The following is an 18,940-nucleotide window of genomic DNA, read 5'->3' as shown; positions in this document are numbered from 1 at the left end:
GGTCCCAAGCAGTCCCAAGCTATTTCACTCACCCCTGCATGTTCTGCATGAATCCACACACCCCTGATGTTATCTGTCAAACTTTCATAGCTAATCAAAACAAACATAGTGTAGTAATAGAATTTCAACTAGAATAGGGTACGTTAATCGTTTGCTTGGGACCAATAGGCTACTAAAGTGGTGAGCCAATTTAAAATCGTTAGTTTCGTATTGATTGTTGGTTGAAGTTCGTCATAGATTAACCTATCGCAACCCGGGAAGCCGAGCGATTTGCAGTTCCATGTTCCGAGTTTCCAATCGTAGGACTACGATTGGAAACTCGGAACATGGAACTGTAAATCGCTCGGCTTCCCGGGTTGCGATAGGTTAATCTATGACGAACTTCAACCACGCAACTTCGAAGTCGTAGCACTGCAGGAACTTTGCTGGACGGGACAAAAAGTAGGTCTGTGCCGATTGTTCCGATCCGTATTTCTTTCTTCGGTATTTGCAACTTTGTTTTTTTTTCCAGGGCGGCTTGTTGGGCCTGCCCCAACCCACAGTCTCGCCAGGGGACCATCGTGCACAGCTCTGTTTAGAGTCCCTCGCTGGCACTAGGACGGTGATCAGCCGCTCCTAACATGGAGAACAGACGCCGTTTGGAGCCGCACCTCCATGGTGAGCAGACGCTCAGGTTTGGTGAAGCATTTCCTCTATCACCGTACTATGGTTACCGCGCCAGTGTTCGCGTCGCACCTCTTCACTTTGCTATTGCCGGACTGGCAACATTGCCCAGGCTACGCCAACCAACTGTGTCCATGTTTCAGCTGGTAGTCTTTTGTTATCATATGACTCGAGGAGGCGTGAAGTAGGAACTTATGAGGACCAGGGCTAGGTATTCCGCTCCTTCCAGGTTGTCAACTCACCATTTTGTAGCCCTTCACATTTATTCCGTCCACTAGCGGTCCTACGTCAAGCTTCCGTTTGTGCCCCTAGGCACAGACCCTTCTACTTTTTTGCAAACAAAATCAGCTGGATGAATTAGAAAGAATGGGTCCAAAGTACACATAACATAAAAAACAACAAATGAATAAAGCCCAAGATTGAAAGGGTGTTTAGCAAAATTTGAGGACGATGAAATTAAAATCGCTTAGGTTTAAATAAGGACATATTTTTGGGATAGTGGAATACCATTTTGTTTATCATTTTTTAATATGATTTAGAAGGAATTCAATGATAACATTTGATAAAACATAAACAACAACATAAAAAGAGTTTTATTTTCTCCTTTGGTAATTTAAGCGTTTTGTTTTTTTAAATGTCTTATAAAAAAAATTAAATGAGTAAAAAATCGATTCTGTCAAACATCGAACAGAAAAAGATCGGATGAAAAAAATCGATTTTTCGAGGCAAAAAAATAACACCAACCGGTGGAAACTAACGATTTTAAATTGGCTCACTACTTGACTGGCCTATTGGTCCCAAGTACATCTATAAGCGTATCCCATTCTATTCCTTTAGGCTTATGCAAATTGCACGTCTCAATTATGATTTTCATACGAACCTCGACAAAATACGGTCCTAGTCTTGAAACCGTTGCTCGACGATATGATTAATTTTACCAGGCTTGGAATTTCGGACAATGATTTCTCCGCGTTATGTTGCTTTTCCAGAATAAACTTCCTATATACAATCATTATGCAATCTACTAACGAACCCATCACACCTACTCACAATCGACCTGCTGCACCAGAAACTCTATCCCGTTGTGAATGACGCTAACTGCCGGCGTTAGGGTAGCATCCACCGTCGAAATCTCCTCCCTATCCTTCGTTACCGTCGCGCCGGCCTTTCTCTCACAGACCGATTTTGCACTCCTCCGGGAAAGATTCATCTTGTGGAAATGTATCAAATGATGCCTCAGGCCAGCGTGCTGCTTGAACTGCTGATCCTTGCACAGCCTACACTTGTACTTGTACACGTCCCCGTGGATGTAGGCATGGGCCTTCATATTGCTCTTCTTGGCAAATTCCTGTCCGCAAACGTCACATGTGTGGATCTTGACCGTCTTCCCAATGGCCGGATTGTTCGGGTGCTCCTTCGACTGATGGATCACGAGATCAACTTTCTTGTAGAAAATCTTATCACAGACTACGCACTTCATTTCCCGCTCGACCGAATGTGTAGCCAAGTGCCTCACCAGCGGTGCCTTGGTATTGAACTCGCGCTCGCAGATTTCGCACCGGAACCGCTTGATTCCACTGTGCAAACGCTTGTGCACCCGTAGACTGTTGGCGTACTTGAAGGCTTTGTTGCAGATGTCGCAGGAGAACACAGTTTTCTCGTGGCATGCCTTATGGCTGCGCAAGGCACTCGGATATCGGAACTCCGACGGACATTGATCGCACTTGAACGGTTTGTCATCCTCGTGCTGCCTGGTGTGAACCTTCAAGTCCTGACTATACTTGAACTGCTTGCCACAGAGGGAACAAATCAGCCGCTCGCGCAGGTGTTCGGCCCGTTTGTGCGTCTCCAGATAGCAACGGAAAGTAAAAGCTTTCGGACATTCGTCACACTTGAACCGTTGGTACTCTTCGTGCCGACTCCGGTGACAAACGAGCGACGTACTGGTGGCATAGGTCTTTCCACACACCTCGCAGATGAAAGGCTAAAAATATAAAATTTAGGATACAGACGTACTTCAGTTAGATTAGCACAGCATTTCAGTACCCCTTCTTTCCACTTGATATCCGGATGAACAGTCTTTTTGTGTTTTTTGAGAGCAGATCGCCATTTAAAGGAATCGCCACAGAATGAACAGAAGATTTCCTGCTTTCGTTTGCGACTTTTCATAGGTTTCTCATCAACGTCGGATGGTTCCGTTCGAGAGCCTTCGTTTGAACATTCTTCTAGTTCTGTCTTGATGCTGAGCGGTTCTTTTTCGATGCATCGAGGTGGGGATTTCGAAGGTATTTCCTCTTTTTTGAGGAACGAATCATTCCTTTTCAGTCGAAGTTTTGGAAGCAAAGCCTGTTGAGGAATAGTAATAAAATTGGGTTTCCCCATTGTAGTGAATATTATACAAACTTACCGCCAGTGGCTTCTCGTCGTCGTCTGAATCCGAGTCTGGTTCGTTCCTTGCACTCATCTCCGGGGATTCCTCCGCTTTTTCCACTAAAAAAGGTTCAAACACATTATGCGTGTCAGACAACCGACTCCCATCGATTTCGGGATCCGATTCCACTTTGATTCTCATTTCCGATTCTTGACTTTCCACACCCAATGCATCATCTGCTACTTCATCGTCGTCGTCATCATTGTCTTGGCAGTGATCATCGCCCGCGTAGTCGTGGTCGGATTCCAATCGTGGTTCGTCCTGTATTGATTCAATTTGAACACTTTCCCCCAATTTAAAGTTCGACTCCCGATACGGCAAAACTGGCTCAATTTCAGTTGTGATCGTTTTCAAAATCCTGGCCGGTTGCCCATCAGAAGGTGCCTCCAGAATCTCAATCAGCACGTTTTGATCCGCTCTGGCTATAATATCTTCGGAATTGCTGATCGCTTCCACAGTTATTGGCACATTCGGCGGAACGCCGTGCATCGAATAACCACCGATTTCCGACAGTGGAACATTGTAATTGTGCCACGTTTCCGGACCAGATGGAACGTCCACATTGTAACCCACCTCAATTGGTTCGGCAGTTTGCTCCTCCAGTGGAACGTTTTCCTCTTCCTCAGTTTCCTTTTTCTTCGGTTTTGGAACACCCTTCCGGTTCCAACCATTCTTCGGTGGGGCAACCTTCAGCTGTTCCAATCCCAACTCTTTCCAGTGGTTGCGCCGGTTGTGATTCTCCAGGTAATCAGGCTTATTGAAACTGTGGCAGCACATCTCGCACTGATAGGTCCGTCCGCGAAGCTTATTGTGAGACTCCAGTTCGTCTTCCTTTTCAAACTTGCGATCGCAAAACGCACATTTGAACTTAAAATGATCCTGAGCATGAATCTTCCGATGGGTCATCATGACGTACACACTATGGAAAACTTTCCCACAATCCGGACAGATTCGTTTCTGGTGGTTTCTCAAATGCAACCGTAGACTCTTCAGGTGTTTGTACGTGACTCCACAGATTTGGCAAGTATTCAGTCGCTCCGTGGTGTGAACTTCCCGAATGTGCTGCTTGACGATGGACGGCGTTGCAAAAACCGACGAACACTGGGGACACTTGGTGCCCTGTTTGGTGTGCCTGAAGACGTGGCAATCCAACGCAGTCTGGCCCCGGAACTGCTTCGGACAGTGAGGGCACTTGTAAGGCATCTCTCCGGTGTGCAACCGAAGGTGCACTTTCAGTGTTCCTTTGTGGAGAAACCGCCGGTAACAGATCTCACACTCGAACTCCTTGATCCCATAGTGTATCTGTTCATGTTGCTTAAGTGTGGCGCGAAATTTGAAAAACTTTCCGCAAAACTCGCAATTTAGGTTGGATTTCTTTTCGTCTTTTTGGCGGCCTTTTCTCTGAAACAATTATTCATTAAAATAAATCCCCTTAAATAGTTTTCCACACAATGCAACAAACCTTCCTCCCTATTGGGAGTTCGTGCGCATCCTGCTGCTCCTGTGTAGGTTGTTCGTTTTCATCTTCATCATCTCCAGGCTCTTCTTTCGGGTTCAAAACCTCCGGACGGGGTTGGCGAGGCCGGCCCCGGCTTTTACCTTTGGCAATTTGATTTGTTACGCTCGCTTCATTATCCTTACCAGCAGTGCCTTTGTCGTTTGCAGCGGTCTCAAAACCCGGAAATAACTTCGGTTTCCGAGGACGTCCCCGCGGCATCGCGTACTAGCGGCGCGCTCGGATTTTACCAGCAACAAGGTTGTTTACTAAAATCTTACTAAAATGCGAATAAATGGAATAAAACGAATTAAACTCATGCTCAGTTGCTGCTCACGGCAAATAAGTTTTCTGCTAGATTGATTCGTGAAAAAATGCTAACAAAAGAATAACTGCGGTGTGGCTGCGTTCTGATGTTTACATTTTCGGATACAGTGTTGGCAAAACTAAAACTAGCGAGAAATAATCAAACGGAAGAACTTTAAATTCCGTAGGATAAATTGGCGTCTTGCAGTGAAACTGTTCCAAGCTTTCGCCTCCTACATTTCGAAGTGAGAACTACTAGAAGGAGGATAGTTTCCAAATTCTCCAAGTAGAACAGACGATTTTTGGGGCAAATCGGTCCATAAAGAAAAACTAATAATTTCCCGTGGAAACTTTTGCTTGAATCGTGTAAGAAAACGTGTTTGAAAACTAATTGTTATTATTTCGGTATGGATCGGAGAGGTTTTCATGGAAAATAATGCATAACAAGTTTGCACCCACAGCGAGAGGTTACCGCCTGCGCAGCTGCATTTTTCGGAAAATGTTGAATATGTGCGATTTCCACTAAGATGAAAGTGGAAATAAAGTTAATTTACTTAGGAAAGGTTGTATCATGCTGGTGGTAATGGAGAATTGGTTGTATAGGACGCCAATATTCAATAAATGTTCATTTTGGCCTTTTCTAAGCAAACATATTGATACTCACAATTTTCGACGGAAAACGCAACGGAACTTGATTTACTCAACACGCACCATACTATAAAATGGTGCTAGATGGTCTGCAAAGTGATAACAAGATGACAAATCATCTTTATTTTGAGTAATTGAGCAATTTACTTCTGTTTACCATCATATTTACGATGCAGCATTGATAGAGCCGTGAAATGAAATGAATATATCTTATGAAAGTTCACCTGGAAAAGTCAAAGATGCACATAAGTCTGATCGTAAAAACGTTTTCTTCTTCAATTCGAATGTTATATTGGAAGGATTTCACGTAGGCTTGATGAAAATTATGATTTAATGCTAATTTTCACGAATTTTATATGCAGTCTGTCAACATTATCATCATCATGCAGTGGCGACATCTGCGTTGAGCTTTTGCGGCAATCTTCCAATAACGGCATCGGCAATTGACAAACCCAAGTTTCAATCGGCCACCGTGATAAGTCCGAAATAATGTGTCAAACTGAATACATTTTTGAAATTTCAACCAAAAAACTATTATTTTGTATTTATTCTAGCGAGTTTCTGTGGGAGTCAAAACATGATCCGAGCAAAAAAGTAGTACTCGTAATAATGGTATCCAGCTTTCCATGCTCGGTAATAGCGGCCTGTTTGTATGAATAAATGTATCCTTCACTGTGCTGTTTGACACTAACTGGAGGGCGTATGTTGTTGCATTTTCTTCTGTTCCTGCGAGAGGGAAAGGGAGAGGTCAAAATCTGAACCTCCAGATAGCACAGTGAAGGATACATTTATTCATACAAACAGGTCGCCATTACCGAGCATGAAAAGCTGGATATAATTCTGAATTTTATCGTGCTTTGTTTCGAAAATATCTTCCAAATAAACAAACATCATCCAGATTACCCGATTCGTCCACCGACTAAATCTATTACCACTTAAAAATTAATTTCAGTCGGTGTATTAATCAGCAGATTAAATCGTTTTTCGTCTGGTGCTACACCGAGCAATCGGCCTATTTAATAGTTTTTCGTCGATGGATTTATTCGGCCAACTTTGTCTGCTGTTTAATCGGCAGATGATTTCAAACCTTAACATGTTTTCTGTAATTTAACTGTCTTGAAGTAGCTTTTTATTTGGGAACAATGCATAACAAAATAATTTTATGCATTTTGTACAAAGTTCATCCATTCTGACAAGAAATTTGCATGAAATTATACTGAAATTAAACAATTTTGCAAACCATCAATGAAATTGTCAAGGGCTGTCACAGACTTATCACCGTCGGTTAGTGCTTATTCCTGCCACCAGGCGCGCAGGAGTTTAAGTTGGATTTCTCAATACTTACACATATTGCTGATTGCATCTGAAATTGGACCGATGTCAATTATACAAGGTCTGGCCCAACCTCGGGCCCAACCGGATTATTGGTATTAGTGAAATGTGAAAATGTCTAGTGGTGGTCGTATTGCATCGCAATGTTTATCTTTTTACACGAAACAGCTGTTTTCTGTGACGACACGTCTGCTATTCGCAGTATGGAATGTTGTGCTGCCGTGACATCGGCATTCGCTTGCTCAGCAATGTTTACAACATTTTTGCTTCTAACACCAGCAAGCTACTTGTTGTTCCAGACCTTGTATGATTGACATCGAAATTGGAGTGCCACGAAAATGCAACAAGTGTGATAAAAGTGCACATTTTCATCAAATCGTTTTTGTATCTTCGGAGCATCATAAGGAATAAGTCGAGGATTTGCTCTTGTGCGCATCGGTGTTCTTTTGTGGCCATTCTCCAAAGCTTTGACGAACTGTTCAACGGCTTCCGTGTTCAGCTGAAACTGTGATACGACCGGTCCCAGCTGTCCCGATTGAATGGCATTGGAAAGCATGGACAGCGCTTGTTGAGCAGTGAGGATAGGGTTTCCTTGAGTTGGTTGGTTGGTTGTCTTTATTAAGGAGATTTTCAGCCAGACGCTGGTTCATCTCCGCTCCTTGAGTTGTTATTTCTTGTTTTTATAGCCTTCGATGTTGGGTAAATGTTCCACCAGGGCGTCAACATTGTCCTGATTGGCGACAACCGACGAAAGGGATTCTGAATTGATCGTCGTAGATACATCAACATTGCGTCGCTGTCCGGCACCCTCAGTAGTTGGGTTCATTCCTGCCAGATAGTCTGCAGATCCGAAACACGGTTACTGATGCTGCCACTGGTGCTGCTGCCTCCGTTTCCTCCATTGGTGCACGGCGAATGAGAACGACTCAAATTTGAGTTTAGTTCACTCATAATCGCCAAAAGTGCAGGAACTCAGCGATGAGTAAAATTTGTCTCATGGTTTCCTGTGGAAAAACCTTAAAAATCTGCCGGAAAATGAGGAAATTGACGAAAATTTTATTCAGTCTCGGAGTAGTACCAATAGACTGAGTGAATCCAATCTTTACTTTTCTCAAATTTCGGAATTTTTCCCTGGAAAATCCTGAAAAAAAACTGGGAAAACATGAGGCAAATTAACTCATCGCTGAGTTCCTGCACTTTTGGCGATTATGAGTGAACTAAACTCAAATTTGAGTCGTTCTCATTCGCCGTGCACGTATCGAATTATCTGTTGATGATCACAAACCTGTAGAGTGTACAAGAATAATAATTCAAGTTGATGCTACAAATAATCACACATACGAGCATAACGTTCACACTGTGACATCCTGTCCTGTTGTAATAATGTTGTGTTGTCATTCGTAAAAAACCGACGATCCACACAGCAAAAAAAAAATGTAATATCGATCAACGTAATTCAAGCTGATGTATGAAATAATGATGTAATAGCAAAAAGCAGATACAAATTTACGTCAATGGATGTAATTTTGTTCGCAAAGTCGATGTACATCGTACAACGTTATATTACACAACCGATGGATTGACCTGGTTGCAGCAGTTTGGATGTAATATTCAACAATTTTTTTTTCTGCGCAAGTCATTGTTTACGTTTCGTGTTAGACCCTTCTGACATGTTTCCCCTGCTTTCATCTCGATTTTGAGTTATTTCATCTTTCCGTGTTGGTTATGCCAGAAAAAACAGGAACAACTGGAAAGGGACCGAGAGGCAATGAACTGTCAAACAGAACCAAAATAAAACCGACACTGAGCATGCATAAGGGCCTATACGCGATGATCGATTCTCTTGGTCGATTTTCTCTTTTATAAATAACTCGCTAGATTCAACGTTTCTCGGTGCGTTTGTTGTTGCTTTTGATAGCCAATACAACCTGTTACTACTCTGAATTGAACAAATTCTAGAAAATTGTTTCGCTTAGCTGTAGCAATGCAAAGAGAAAATCGATGAAGAGAATCGAACAACTGGAAAGGGACCGAGAGGCAATGAACTGTCAAACAGAACCAAAATAAAACTATAATTATTCATGCTGAATATTGCATTAGGTCCTAAGTATCACTGATCGATTCTCATCGTCGACTTTCTCTTTCGTTAAAAACTAGAGCACATAACCGTTTCTTGATGTGTTTGTCTTATTAGATGCTAGATAAAATCTTCTTTTATCGATATGTGTGCTGAAAATACCATGGGAATGTCTTTACATGGCCGTGGGAATGCAAAGAGAAAATCGACGAAGATGTATCAACTTAACTTAAAACCTAATGCAATGTTCAGCTTGAATAATTCAAAACTTGCCCGCATCGCAACAAGCAAACAACAAAAATACTAAAGTGCGTCGCGCGTGAATAACACAAGATGCCGAAAATTTTCACTCCAACAAATCAAATCCGGCTTACGAATGTGGCCGTCGTGCGAATCAAGAAGGGTGGCAAGCGGTTCGAAATAGCTTGCTACAAAAACAAGGTCGTCTCGTGGAGAAACGGAGCGGAAAAGGACCTGGACGAAGTGCTGCAATCCGGATCGGTGTTCACCAATGTGTCCAAGGGCGAAGTGGCTAAGAAGGAAGATTTGCTGAAGGCATTCGGCAAGGATGATATCGCCGAGATTTGTAAGGAGATTCTGGCCAAGGGCGAGCTGCAGATTTCCGAGAAGGAACGTCACGATCAACAGGATTCGATGCTCAAGGAAATTGCGACGAACGTGGCCGATCGGTGCGTGAATCCGGAAACCAAGCGGCCCTACCCGGTGTCAATCATCGAAAAGTGCATGAAGGACATTCACTTTTCTATCAAACCAAATCGGAATGCCAAACAACAAGCCCTGGAAGTAATCAAGCTGCTGCAGGAGACGATTCCGCTGGAGAGGGCTAAAATGCGGCTGAAGGTCACCCTGCCGGGAAAGGATGCCAAGCGTTTGAAGGAAAAGGTCACCAAGTTGTGCTCTCCCGTTGAAGGCGAGGAATGGGAAGGGGACAAGTTGGTGCTGACGTGCCTGATCAATCCGGGACACTACCGGGAGATGGATGAAATTGTCCGAAGGGACACGAAGGGAGCTGGAGTGCTGGAAGTTTTGAATCTGAAGGAGATCAAGGAGGGAGAGGAGGTTCTCGAGTAGATGATTAAGTTTTTTTTATATGTTCTTTTCGGAGTTAATAAAATTTATTTGATGTTCAGCTCAACCCCTTATTAGGCATTTCAACGATTCAACTTGTTGCGAAAAATCCATTTTTATCTACGCAGTTCTGAGGAATGGGAAAGCTGCTGATTATTTGAAGATGATCATGTAAAAAGGGCCAATGAGTCAAATGTAAACAATGACTATACGACGATTTCTTATGAATCATAGCACACTCACGCAAACTAACTATACCAGCTGATAGAGGAAATTTCCACTACCAGATGCTGCTTTTGGTTTGCCTGGATGAGAGAAATCGACGTAAGTAATTATTGTTAACATGGTTAATTGGTCTTTTTCACATGTTCATCTAGATTTTGTTTTTTTGTTGTGCTCGAATGATTCGCATTTTATTCAAGAATCCGATGCACGCAGCCATTCCCGAAAGCTCACTCGTTGGAACGAATTTTGACAACTTGGCTGTATGCTTCGTGTTTTGTTTTTGTTTACAACAATCACCGTAAAGTTGAATCGCGTTGTGCAGGTTGTTACGAGAAAATCAAAATTTTACTCGAAAAATTGCTAAATTAGTTGGTTTTGCCGGTGGTTGGTGACTGGAACGTGCCCAGCATCAGAGTTTTTTCTCGGAAATGAGTGATTCCGACGAGGATTCGGTGAACGAGTCTAACTTCGAAGAGGACGGACAAGATTCGCCGAAATCTTCCACCAAAAGCAGTTCAGCAAAGGATGCAATTGAAATTGGTGTGGATAAGGATGGGGTAAGTTCGTGAGATAATTTTGATGTTAGAAATCGGATTTATTATCAGCAGAAATCGAGGAAAATTTAATGATTGGCGCGATGCCCATGCAGTGTGCTGAATAAAGCCCTGTTCCAATCGAGCAAAGCGGTGCATTTTGACGGTTTGATTGGAACAACTTTTGACAGACGTCCATACTTTTGGCTTTAATCGAAGACAATATATCAAGAAGACTGACAACTTTTCTCAATCGACTGGTATGAGACAAGCACAATCGCGTCATCTACCGCTCAAAGGTAAATGCCCCGAACGAATTGGATAGCAAAGGTTCCATCATCTGAAGAAAGGTTTGTTTATTTGCTCACATTTCTTGCTGAAACCAAGGCCGCCATAAAATCGAGGAGAAAAACCCTGAGAAAATTTAAACGAACCCCGAGAAACCACCCTGACGCCGAGGCTGTAGCTACAGAGTACACACTAAAACGCAATGTTTGCCGGGACACAATCCGTTCCGCCAAGCGTAAAACGTGGGACGACTTCCTGAACGGAATAAGCAGCGAAAGCACAACTTCCGAACTGTGGCAAAGCATAAACGCCTTGCAAGGGAAACGCAAGACCAACGGCATCGCCATCAACACAGGAAGCGGCATCACTAGGGACCCGAAGAAAATTGCAAACATCTTTGGCGGTTTCTTCACTAAACTCAACGCTCGGAGTGGTAACAGCCACGATTTCACTCGGCTCGATGCATTTTCAGTAACAATCGAATCCGTTCAAACTCCGAATACCCAGGGCGATCCTTTGGATAGACCTTTCTCTCAAGCCGAATTGTCCTTCGCACTAGCCAGTGGAAAAGGAAAATCAGCTGGTTCTGATGAAGTCGGGTACCCATTCCTTCGCCACCTTCCACCTATCGGCAGAAGGATCCTGCTGAAAAACTACAACCGAATTTGGACAGACTGAACCTTCCCCGCTCAGTGGCGACATAGTCTTGTTATCCCTATTCCTAAGAAGGACTCCGTGCGAACGGAACCGAGTGGATATCGTCTCATATCCCATACTTATTTCGCCACTCTCGGACAAGTTCTGGATGACGCCCTCGAAAATGACCTCCACGTAGACTTGGCCACGCTGGACCTTTCGAAGGCGTACAACCGCACTTGGACTCCGGGGGTTTTAACAACGCTGGCCAGCTGGGGCATTGGCGGTAGCACCTTTGCCTTCATTCGCAACTTCGTCACGAACAGAACTTTCCAGGTGTGCATCGGAAATACAAAATCAAACTCTTTTTCGGAGGAAACCGGCGTTCCCCAAGGCTCCGTGCTGGCGGTAACGCTCTTCCTCATCGCCATGAATGGAATCTTCGAATGCTTACCAAAAGGTGTTTTCAATTTTGGGTTTGCGGATGACATCGTCATTCTCACAACAGGGCATAGACCCACCCTGATCCGCAGGAAACTCCAAAGCGCTATCGAAGCAGTGCATGCTTGGGCATCATCCGTCGGATTCGAACTATTGCCATCCAAGAATCAATTCTCCCACTTATGCCTAGGAAAACACCGCGCGAAAAAGAATCCCCCCAAAATCGACGGAGAAGAAATACCTTTCGAACCTGTTACGAATTATCGCCAGCAAGCACACCAACAACAACCGTGACGTTGGGCTGCGTATCACGAAGGCACTCATCTGTAGCAAACTGCTCTACGGTGCCGAGCTACTGTATAGAAATTTCGATAATGTAACCGATAAACTCGCACAAACTTTCAACCGATACATCCGCCGTGTGTCCGGTCTTCTTCCTTGCACTCCCGCAGCATCCACGTGTGTCGAGGCTGGAATCCTCCCCTTTCGATACATATTCGCAAAAGCCGTATGTTCCAAAGCCACTAGTTTCCTGGAGAAGACGACCGGTGATGACGAGGGAGTGTTCCTCCTCAAAGAGGCAAACAAGCTCCTTCAAGTTTTCACCCACCAGAACCTCCCCCCAGTGTCCAGGGTCCACTGGGTCGGAGACGAAGCGTGGGACTACTCTCCACCTAAGATCATATGGGCATTAAATAAACCAAAAATCTGAACCCCCACACTGTGGTCCCGCGCTTCAACGTGCTCATTAGAGCAACGCTGAATGGATATGAGCTCATTTATACGGATGGTTCAAAAACAGCGACCGAAGTCGGCTATGGCGTATTCGGCGCCAACCTAGATACCAGCAGAGGCCTTCCTAAGCCTACATCGATCATCTCGGCTGAGGCAGCTGCCATCTTCTCAGCCGTTACGGAGTCCAGTTCTTCCTGGAAGGCCATCATTACGGATTCGGCCAGTGTGCTGAAGACCCTTGAGAGTCCGAAGAACCGACACCCGTTGGTGCAAGCAATCAGAATGGCTTCGAACAGTAACACCGTATATGTCTGGGTTCCCAGCCACTGCAATATCAGTGGAAACGAGGCTGCGGACAAGCTGGCAGCGATCGGCAGATCGAAAACCCCAGTGAAACCGGAAGTCCCTGCAGTGGATTTAAAAATCTGGATCAAAACGATCATCGCTTCGGCATGGGACAAGGAATGGGTTAATACCCGAGACCCTTTCTTACGCAAAATAAAAGGAGATACGAAATGCTGGTCCGACACCAAAAACTGGAAGGACCAGAGAGTACTGTCCAGATTACGCTGCGGCTACACCAGGTTCTCACACGATCTCGGATCCCGTGATGGATTCCACAAACAATGTATGGGGTGCTCAACCAAAATGTCAGTTGAGCATCTCATAATAATATCGGTATCGGTCTCAGCATCAGAGACGCATTATCCAATGACCCAAACAGGGAAAGATCACCTCTCGACTTCCTTAAAGAAACAGGCTATTATCAATATGCGTAGAACCCCGCAACGAACAATGACACGACAACGGACGAACAACGGCACTTGGACAACACCAGCTCTCTAAATGACATGTCAAACGGAAGAACAACGATGACAACCCCGCAGGCTACGGACATTGACTCTCTCTCTCGGAAATTAACCACAACTTCGTTCACCTTCCTTTCTGTTATAACAATCGACACAGAACTCTGAGATACTTAAACTCTGTAACAAACATTATGTAATTTATTTATTTTCTCTCTCCGGGACCCCCTCAGGAGCCCCAACTCTTGAAAGAGACGAACCAGCTACAGGTTGAAAGTCTCTATAATAAAGCAAAAAAAAAAGAATATTTATTTATACTAATATAACAGACAAATATATTATATATTAGTTGTAACGAGTTATAGATTTTTTAGAGCCAGAGAGTTTGTTTTAAGACATTTATTCGTACACTTTAAAAAATAGTGTTTTGGATTAGGTTTTCTTTTACAGTTTTTCTAAATAACTGATCACTCTCTCTCTCTCTCTCTCTCTCTCTTCCGCTTTCAGACCAAATCCTTCATGTGTCCCAATTGTCCCAAACAGTTTCGAACGAAGGTACAGTGCCAGCTGCACATCAGTGCCAACCACCACCGGGGACAACCGTTCGGTTGTAAGGACTGCGATGCCAATTTTCAACAGTATTCCAAATATCGCCAGCACAGAAAGAAGGAGCACTGCGCAACCCGTAAGCACCAATGTACGCTGTGTGAAGCACGGTTTGCACGAGTCTACCTGCTTCGGACGCATTGGAATGGGAAGCATCGTCGAGAGCATGGTCCGTTCAAAGCTAGTCCTATTCCCAAAGACGAACAGTACCAGTGTAAGCAGTGCGATCAGCTACTGACGAATAAGTACACCCTGGCAGCCCATGAGAAGACTCATGTGGTGGCGGATGGCGGCGACTCGGAATCCAGTGGTAATCAGTGTAAAATTTGCTCAGCAGTTTTCAAATCAATAGGCACGCTGAAGAAGCACTTGAACAAGCATGCAGGAGTCGATAAGAAGTCTCATCCCTGCACGATGTGCGACGCAATGTTCACGAGTCGTGAAGGTCGACGGGTGCACATGATTTTGAAGCACAATGCTGGGAAGACTTATAAATGTGAGCAGTGTCCCATGGTATTCGCCCGTAAGGGTAATCTTCGATTGCACATGACTACTCACGGTGTACGGCTGCATGTTTGCAGTGTTTGTGGTCAATCCTTTGCTCGCATAGAGAGTTTAAAGAACCACGAAGGAGCCTGTGCTAAAGGAAAGCGAGGTTTGTTCTGTGAAGTGTGTGGGCAGCGTTTCCGGAAGCAAGAACTGCTGGACAAACATCTGGAGCAAGGCCATCCGGAGAAGGAATTCCAGTGCAACCATTGTGGTCAGGGTTTCGAAACGAAACGAGCCTTGAGCCACCATGTACGGGTGCATGAGGGATCGTTCCGCTGCGAACACTGTCCACGGCAGTTTGTAACGGAACAGGCGCTGCGTAATCACGAAAAGAGTCGCCATTGGGATATTTTGGGGATTGAGCGAGTTATCGGGAAGCAGGGTAGGCGGAAAGATGCACCGCCGAAGCAACCGAAGGAGCGCGTGAGGAGGAATAAAAACCGCCCATTCTTGGGCTTGGAGCACTTGGCCGAGCTGGCTGAACAGAGCACTGAGAATGCGGACGATACGAAAGTTGACGATGATGATGCTGGCGGAGATAGCTGTATACCATCATCGGAAGGCGAGAACTCTCTAGGGTTGGAATTGCAAGCGGTAAAAAATGAATCCATAGAGGTGAAAAACGACGACCAGCAGACAGTTGCAGACGTGAGTTGAATGATGCTTTTGAATACAGTTTCTAAACAATGTTTCTTGCAGATACATTTCCAAGCCGTTGCGGATGACCTAGTTGATGCAAAGTTTTCGAAAGACGAAACTCTGGCATCCGAAATGTTATTTGAAAAGGTAAGAATTATAATACTATTAGGTACAAATGAAAAGTAAACCTTTCGCTAATTTTATCTCAAATTCCAATGAACGGAAATGGGTACCTACATGTCAATTTCTTTCAGACTGATCTCGTTGATATAAAATACAATCCTGTTGCCGAAGAGGATATAAAAGAAAATCAGCCCGAATTGTCCGATCGCGAGGTTCCTGATCTTCGCGTAGAGAATGATACTGATAACGATCACGACTCGACAAACGATTCAAATAACAGTAAACATCTCACCCCTGATCATCCAACTTCTAGTTCTTCCGACACGGAGCAAGTTCCAAGTAGTCCCAAGTCACGGGGAAACCGTTATACCCGTCGGAAACGTGAGTCGGACCCAGCCAAGGGTTCGATTAAAAGCCGAGTGCCGAAAAAGCTGAAATGCAATGACTGCGACAAAAGCTTCGTCCACTACAACTGGTGGAGCGCCCATCGAGCGAAAGCACATGGCGTTCAGGAGGAGGACATACCGCCGAAAAGACAGCGGATACACATTTGCAACGAATGTCCGAAGAGTTTCAGCGATTGGCGTAATTTGATCTATCATATGAAGCATATTCACAAGAAAGACTTCGATGAAAGGCAGATGATACATTGCTCCTCGTGCAAGAAGAAATTGCTCTGCTCAAAGTATTTGAAGGATCACACGTGCATCAAAGGAGTTTACTCGAACCGGGAGCCCAAATTCAAATGCGACCTGTGCGACAAGGCTTATGTTACTCGTCATGGCTTAGAGAGCCACCGGTCGGTACATCCAGAGTACCACAGGGTCAACTGTGACGTATGCTTCAAACCTTTCTCCAATGACAAGGATATGCAGTACCACAAGAAGCGGGTGCACGTGGATGCGAGCTTTGTGTGCGAAGTCTGCGGCAAGGCTTTTAAAGTTCAAAGTCAGTTGAAAACTCACATTCTGATCCACCAGGACTCGAAGGGATACCAGTGCGAGTACTGTGGGCGATCATTTGCGCAACGGAACGGCATGACTGCTCACCTGAGGATAGCCCATGCCGAACAGCTAGGCGAACAAGCAGTGGCTGAAAGAGAAATCACCTGCACTATCTGCGCGAAAAAGTTGAAGGGAAAAATCTGCTACCGACTCCACATGAAAACGCACACCAATGATAGGCAGTTTTCCTGCTCTTACTGTGATAAGAGATTTGTTGCGAATCAGGACAAGCTTCGGCACGAGCAAACCCATACGAAGGAGTACAAATTCAAGTGTCGTTTCTGCGACAAAGGCTCGACCAGGAGAAAGTTGATTCTTCTGCATGAAGCAAAAGAACACAACGAAATGAGTGGGCAAGTGATTGGCCTGCAGCACAAGTGTTCATTCTGTGCGAGGTGCTTCAGTTCTCCTTCGGCTGTCGCGATCCACGAATCGTTGCATAGCGATGATCTGCCAGTGTCCTGTGAGCTGTGCGATCGTAGATTTAAGAATGTGAAATATATGAAATACCATCTGAAAGCTCACCATAAGCCATCGGAAGACAAGAATGGGGACGGAACGCTTCAGGTGGTTGCCGAGGAAAAGTTTTCGGAGGTTGTTGAACAACAAGTGCAAAGTATTACAAGTGTCGATGATGTTGATAATAAAATGATAATTTATACAAGTTTAACTGTGGAACTGCCGGTAAGTTGAACGTTGACGTCGTATTCAATTTATATCAATGAACTTTTTTAAAACATGTAAACCGTGGCTTTTCTATTTCAAAACAAAAAGAACAATGCCTTGCTGTTAGTTGGTTTAAAATGTCGATGAAATGTTGCTTACTTTGACTTTTCATACGAATTTCTATAATAGTATGTGACTGGTGGGCGTTGGCCAAAATTGGATTTTTCAGATATAATCCTAAATAGGACCTAGATTATTTAATACTCTAGTAACCTCAGGTCCGTGCTCTGTGACAATGTTTCATTGTGATTAATCAACACTCAAAGGTGTAAAATATAAAATATGGGGTGAATTTGAAAGAAAGGGAACTTGGAGTGTAGAGCGCACTGCCCACTGGACGATTCTGAAGCCTGGCCAATAGAGTGGGGTATGGGTTTAATAGATTGAACGTCATTTCCAATGTATACATTGATACATTCAAACCATTGACATTTAAGATAAGAGAGAGATAAGACAGGATGCGGAGAGCCCGCTTAGGGGGAGCGTAACCCATTTATTAAATAGTTCAGATAGGCTAGAAATGACAGGTTCATAGTGAGAAAATGTACCATATGGAGCCCGTTCACTGATCAAAATCAGATTCACATCGTCAGGCCCTGCCCAAGAATAAGGGGATTGACGATGTTTTGTCAAGTTTTATTTTGCATTTGCATTTTGCATTTAATACTCTAGTAAATCTCACGGCCGTGCTCCATCACAACATTGTGATGTGTCAATACTCACTGGGTTATATGTCTTAGACCAGTTCCAGATTAGTTTGCTATTAATATCTTCTGCATCGCAGTTCGCGAGAGATTACTGAATATGGGTTCTCTTTTCCGACCATAATAGTGTGAGGGAAGGGGGTGAGTTAAACGTTGCGATCTGAGAGCGAAATAGAGGCAAATAAATAGGGAACACAACACCATGCCCAAATAAGTAAACAATGCATGCGGCTCACACTTAACTTGTTCTATTTCTTTCTTCCTATCATGTACTAATATTAACTGCCTGAGGACAAATGGGAACACGACCAGAAGTTCAATAGGAGGAAAGTAGCACGAAAAGAAGAATTAAACTTGCACCGGTAACAGGAAGCAGACAGAAAGGATCATGCCGGTTGGAGACAGCCAATGTATACTGGATGAAGCTTGTATCTAGGAAAAAGTCGTATGTGCAGGAAACCCAAACGTATCAAATGATCCCCAATGGAAATTGTTGCTGGCAGCGTACTGGCAGCCGAAAAACAATATAAAAATAAAAATCATATACAACCGACAATATCACTGCAGGCAAGCGTGTGAAGCATGTGAATCCAATTCATCAGTACGTCACAGCAAAGGCACAGGGGCTTATGGCAGCAAAACCCCAACAAGGAAATCAAGCAAGCCAATAGGAATTTGACCTGGGCCCAGGTCAAGCAACCGCTCAGAATGGAGGTTTCTCATGTTGGCCCTCTGCACCTCTGGAGGTTCCCAGGATACTTGAGTGAGTGAGCACGTGAAGAGGGACGTAACCCGCAGGACCGGGAATGAAAGCGGACATAGCTCATGCAGCACAACAAGTCGGCGTGCTGTTTTTGTTTTTGTTCTTCTCTTTTCAGAAAACA

The 18,940-nt window shown here is 44.2% G+C and overlaps 3 protein-coding genes across 3 annotated transcripts in view; 2 read left to right on the top strand and 1 right to left on the bottom strand.

The window, feature by feature from the left end:
• LOC135699441 (uncharacterized) overlaps window positions 1-17,319 on the top strand; it is a 44,659-nt gene extending 27,340 nt beyond the window's left edge. The window contains exons 5-8 of the mRNA XM_065219706.1: window positions 10,674-10,823; window positions 14,213-15,508; window positions 15,560-15,646; window positions 15,754-17,319. Coding sequence (XP_065075778.1) covers window positions 10,674-10,823; window positions 14,213-15,508; window positions 15,560-15,646; window positions 15,754-17,319 — 3,099 coding nt within the window. The remainder of the gene's footprint in view (window positions 1-10,673; window positions 10,824-14,212; window positions 15,509-15,559; window positions 15,647-15,753) is intronic.
• On the bottom strand, window positions 1,491-4,878 carry LOC135699422 (zinc finger protein 62 homolog). The gene is made up of 4 exons (XM_065219685.1): window positions 4,557-4,878; window positions 3,071-4,495; window positions 2,710-3,009; window positions 1,491-2,647 (listed from the first exon to the last, which is right to left on the bottom strand). The coding sequence occupies exons 1-4, from the start codon at window positions 4,809-4,811 to the stop codon at window positions 1,706-1,708; spliced, it is 2,922 nt and encodes a 973-aa protein (XP_065075757.1). The 5' UTR covers window positions 4,812-4,878; the 3' UTR covers window positions 1,491-1,705.
• On the top strand, window positions 9,221-10,101 carry Sbds (SBDS ribosome maturation factor). Its single transcript, XM_065219699.1, has one exon. The coding sequence runs from the start codon at window positions 9,286-9,288 to the stop codon at window positions 10,042-10,044; it is 759 nt and encodes a 252-aa protein (XP_065075771.1). The 5' UTR covers window positions 9,221-9,285; the 3' UTR covers window positions 10,045-10,101.
• Window positions 17,320-18,940: the final 1,621 nt, after the last annotated feature.

The sequence above is a fragment of the Ochlerotatus camptorhynchus genome, unplaced genomic scaffold (assembly GCF_037179485.1).
Source record: "Ochlerotatus camptorhynchus isolate MF236.1 unplaced genomic scaffold, CSIRO-AGI_Acam_v1.1 ptg000108l, whole genome shotgun sequence".
Classification (NCBI taxonomy): Eukaryota; Metazoa; Arthropoda; class Insecta; order Diptera; family Culicidae; genus Ochlerotatus; species Ochlerotatus camptorhynchus.
The sequence above is the reverse complement of the archived record's forward strand: the minus strand, read 5'-3'. Positions and strand labels throughout refer to the sequence as shown.

Coding starts and splice junctions, on each gene's coding strand:
- Sbds (XM_065219699.1), top strand. CDS start 9,286: ATGCCGAAAATTTTCACTCCAACAAATCAAATCCGGCTTACGAATGTG.
- LOC135699422 (XM_065219685.1), bottom strand. CDS start 4,811: ATGCCGCGGGGACGTCCTCGGAAACCGAAGTTATTTCCGGGTTTTGAG. Junction 3,010..3,070: donor ACGACGAGAAGCCACTGGCG/GTAAGTTTGTAT, acceptor ATTCCTCAACAG/GCTTTGCTTCCAAAACTTCG. Junction 2,648..2,709: donor ATATCAAGTGGAAAGAAGGG/GTACTGAAATGC, acceptor TTATATTTTTAG/CCTTTCATCTGCGAGGTGTG.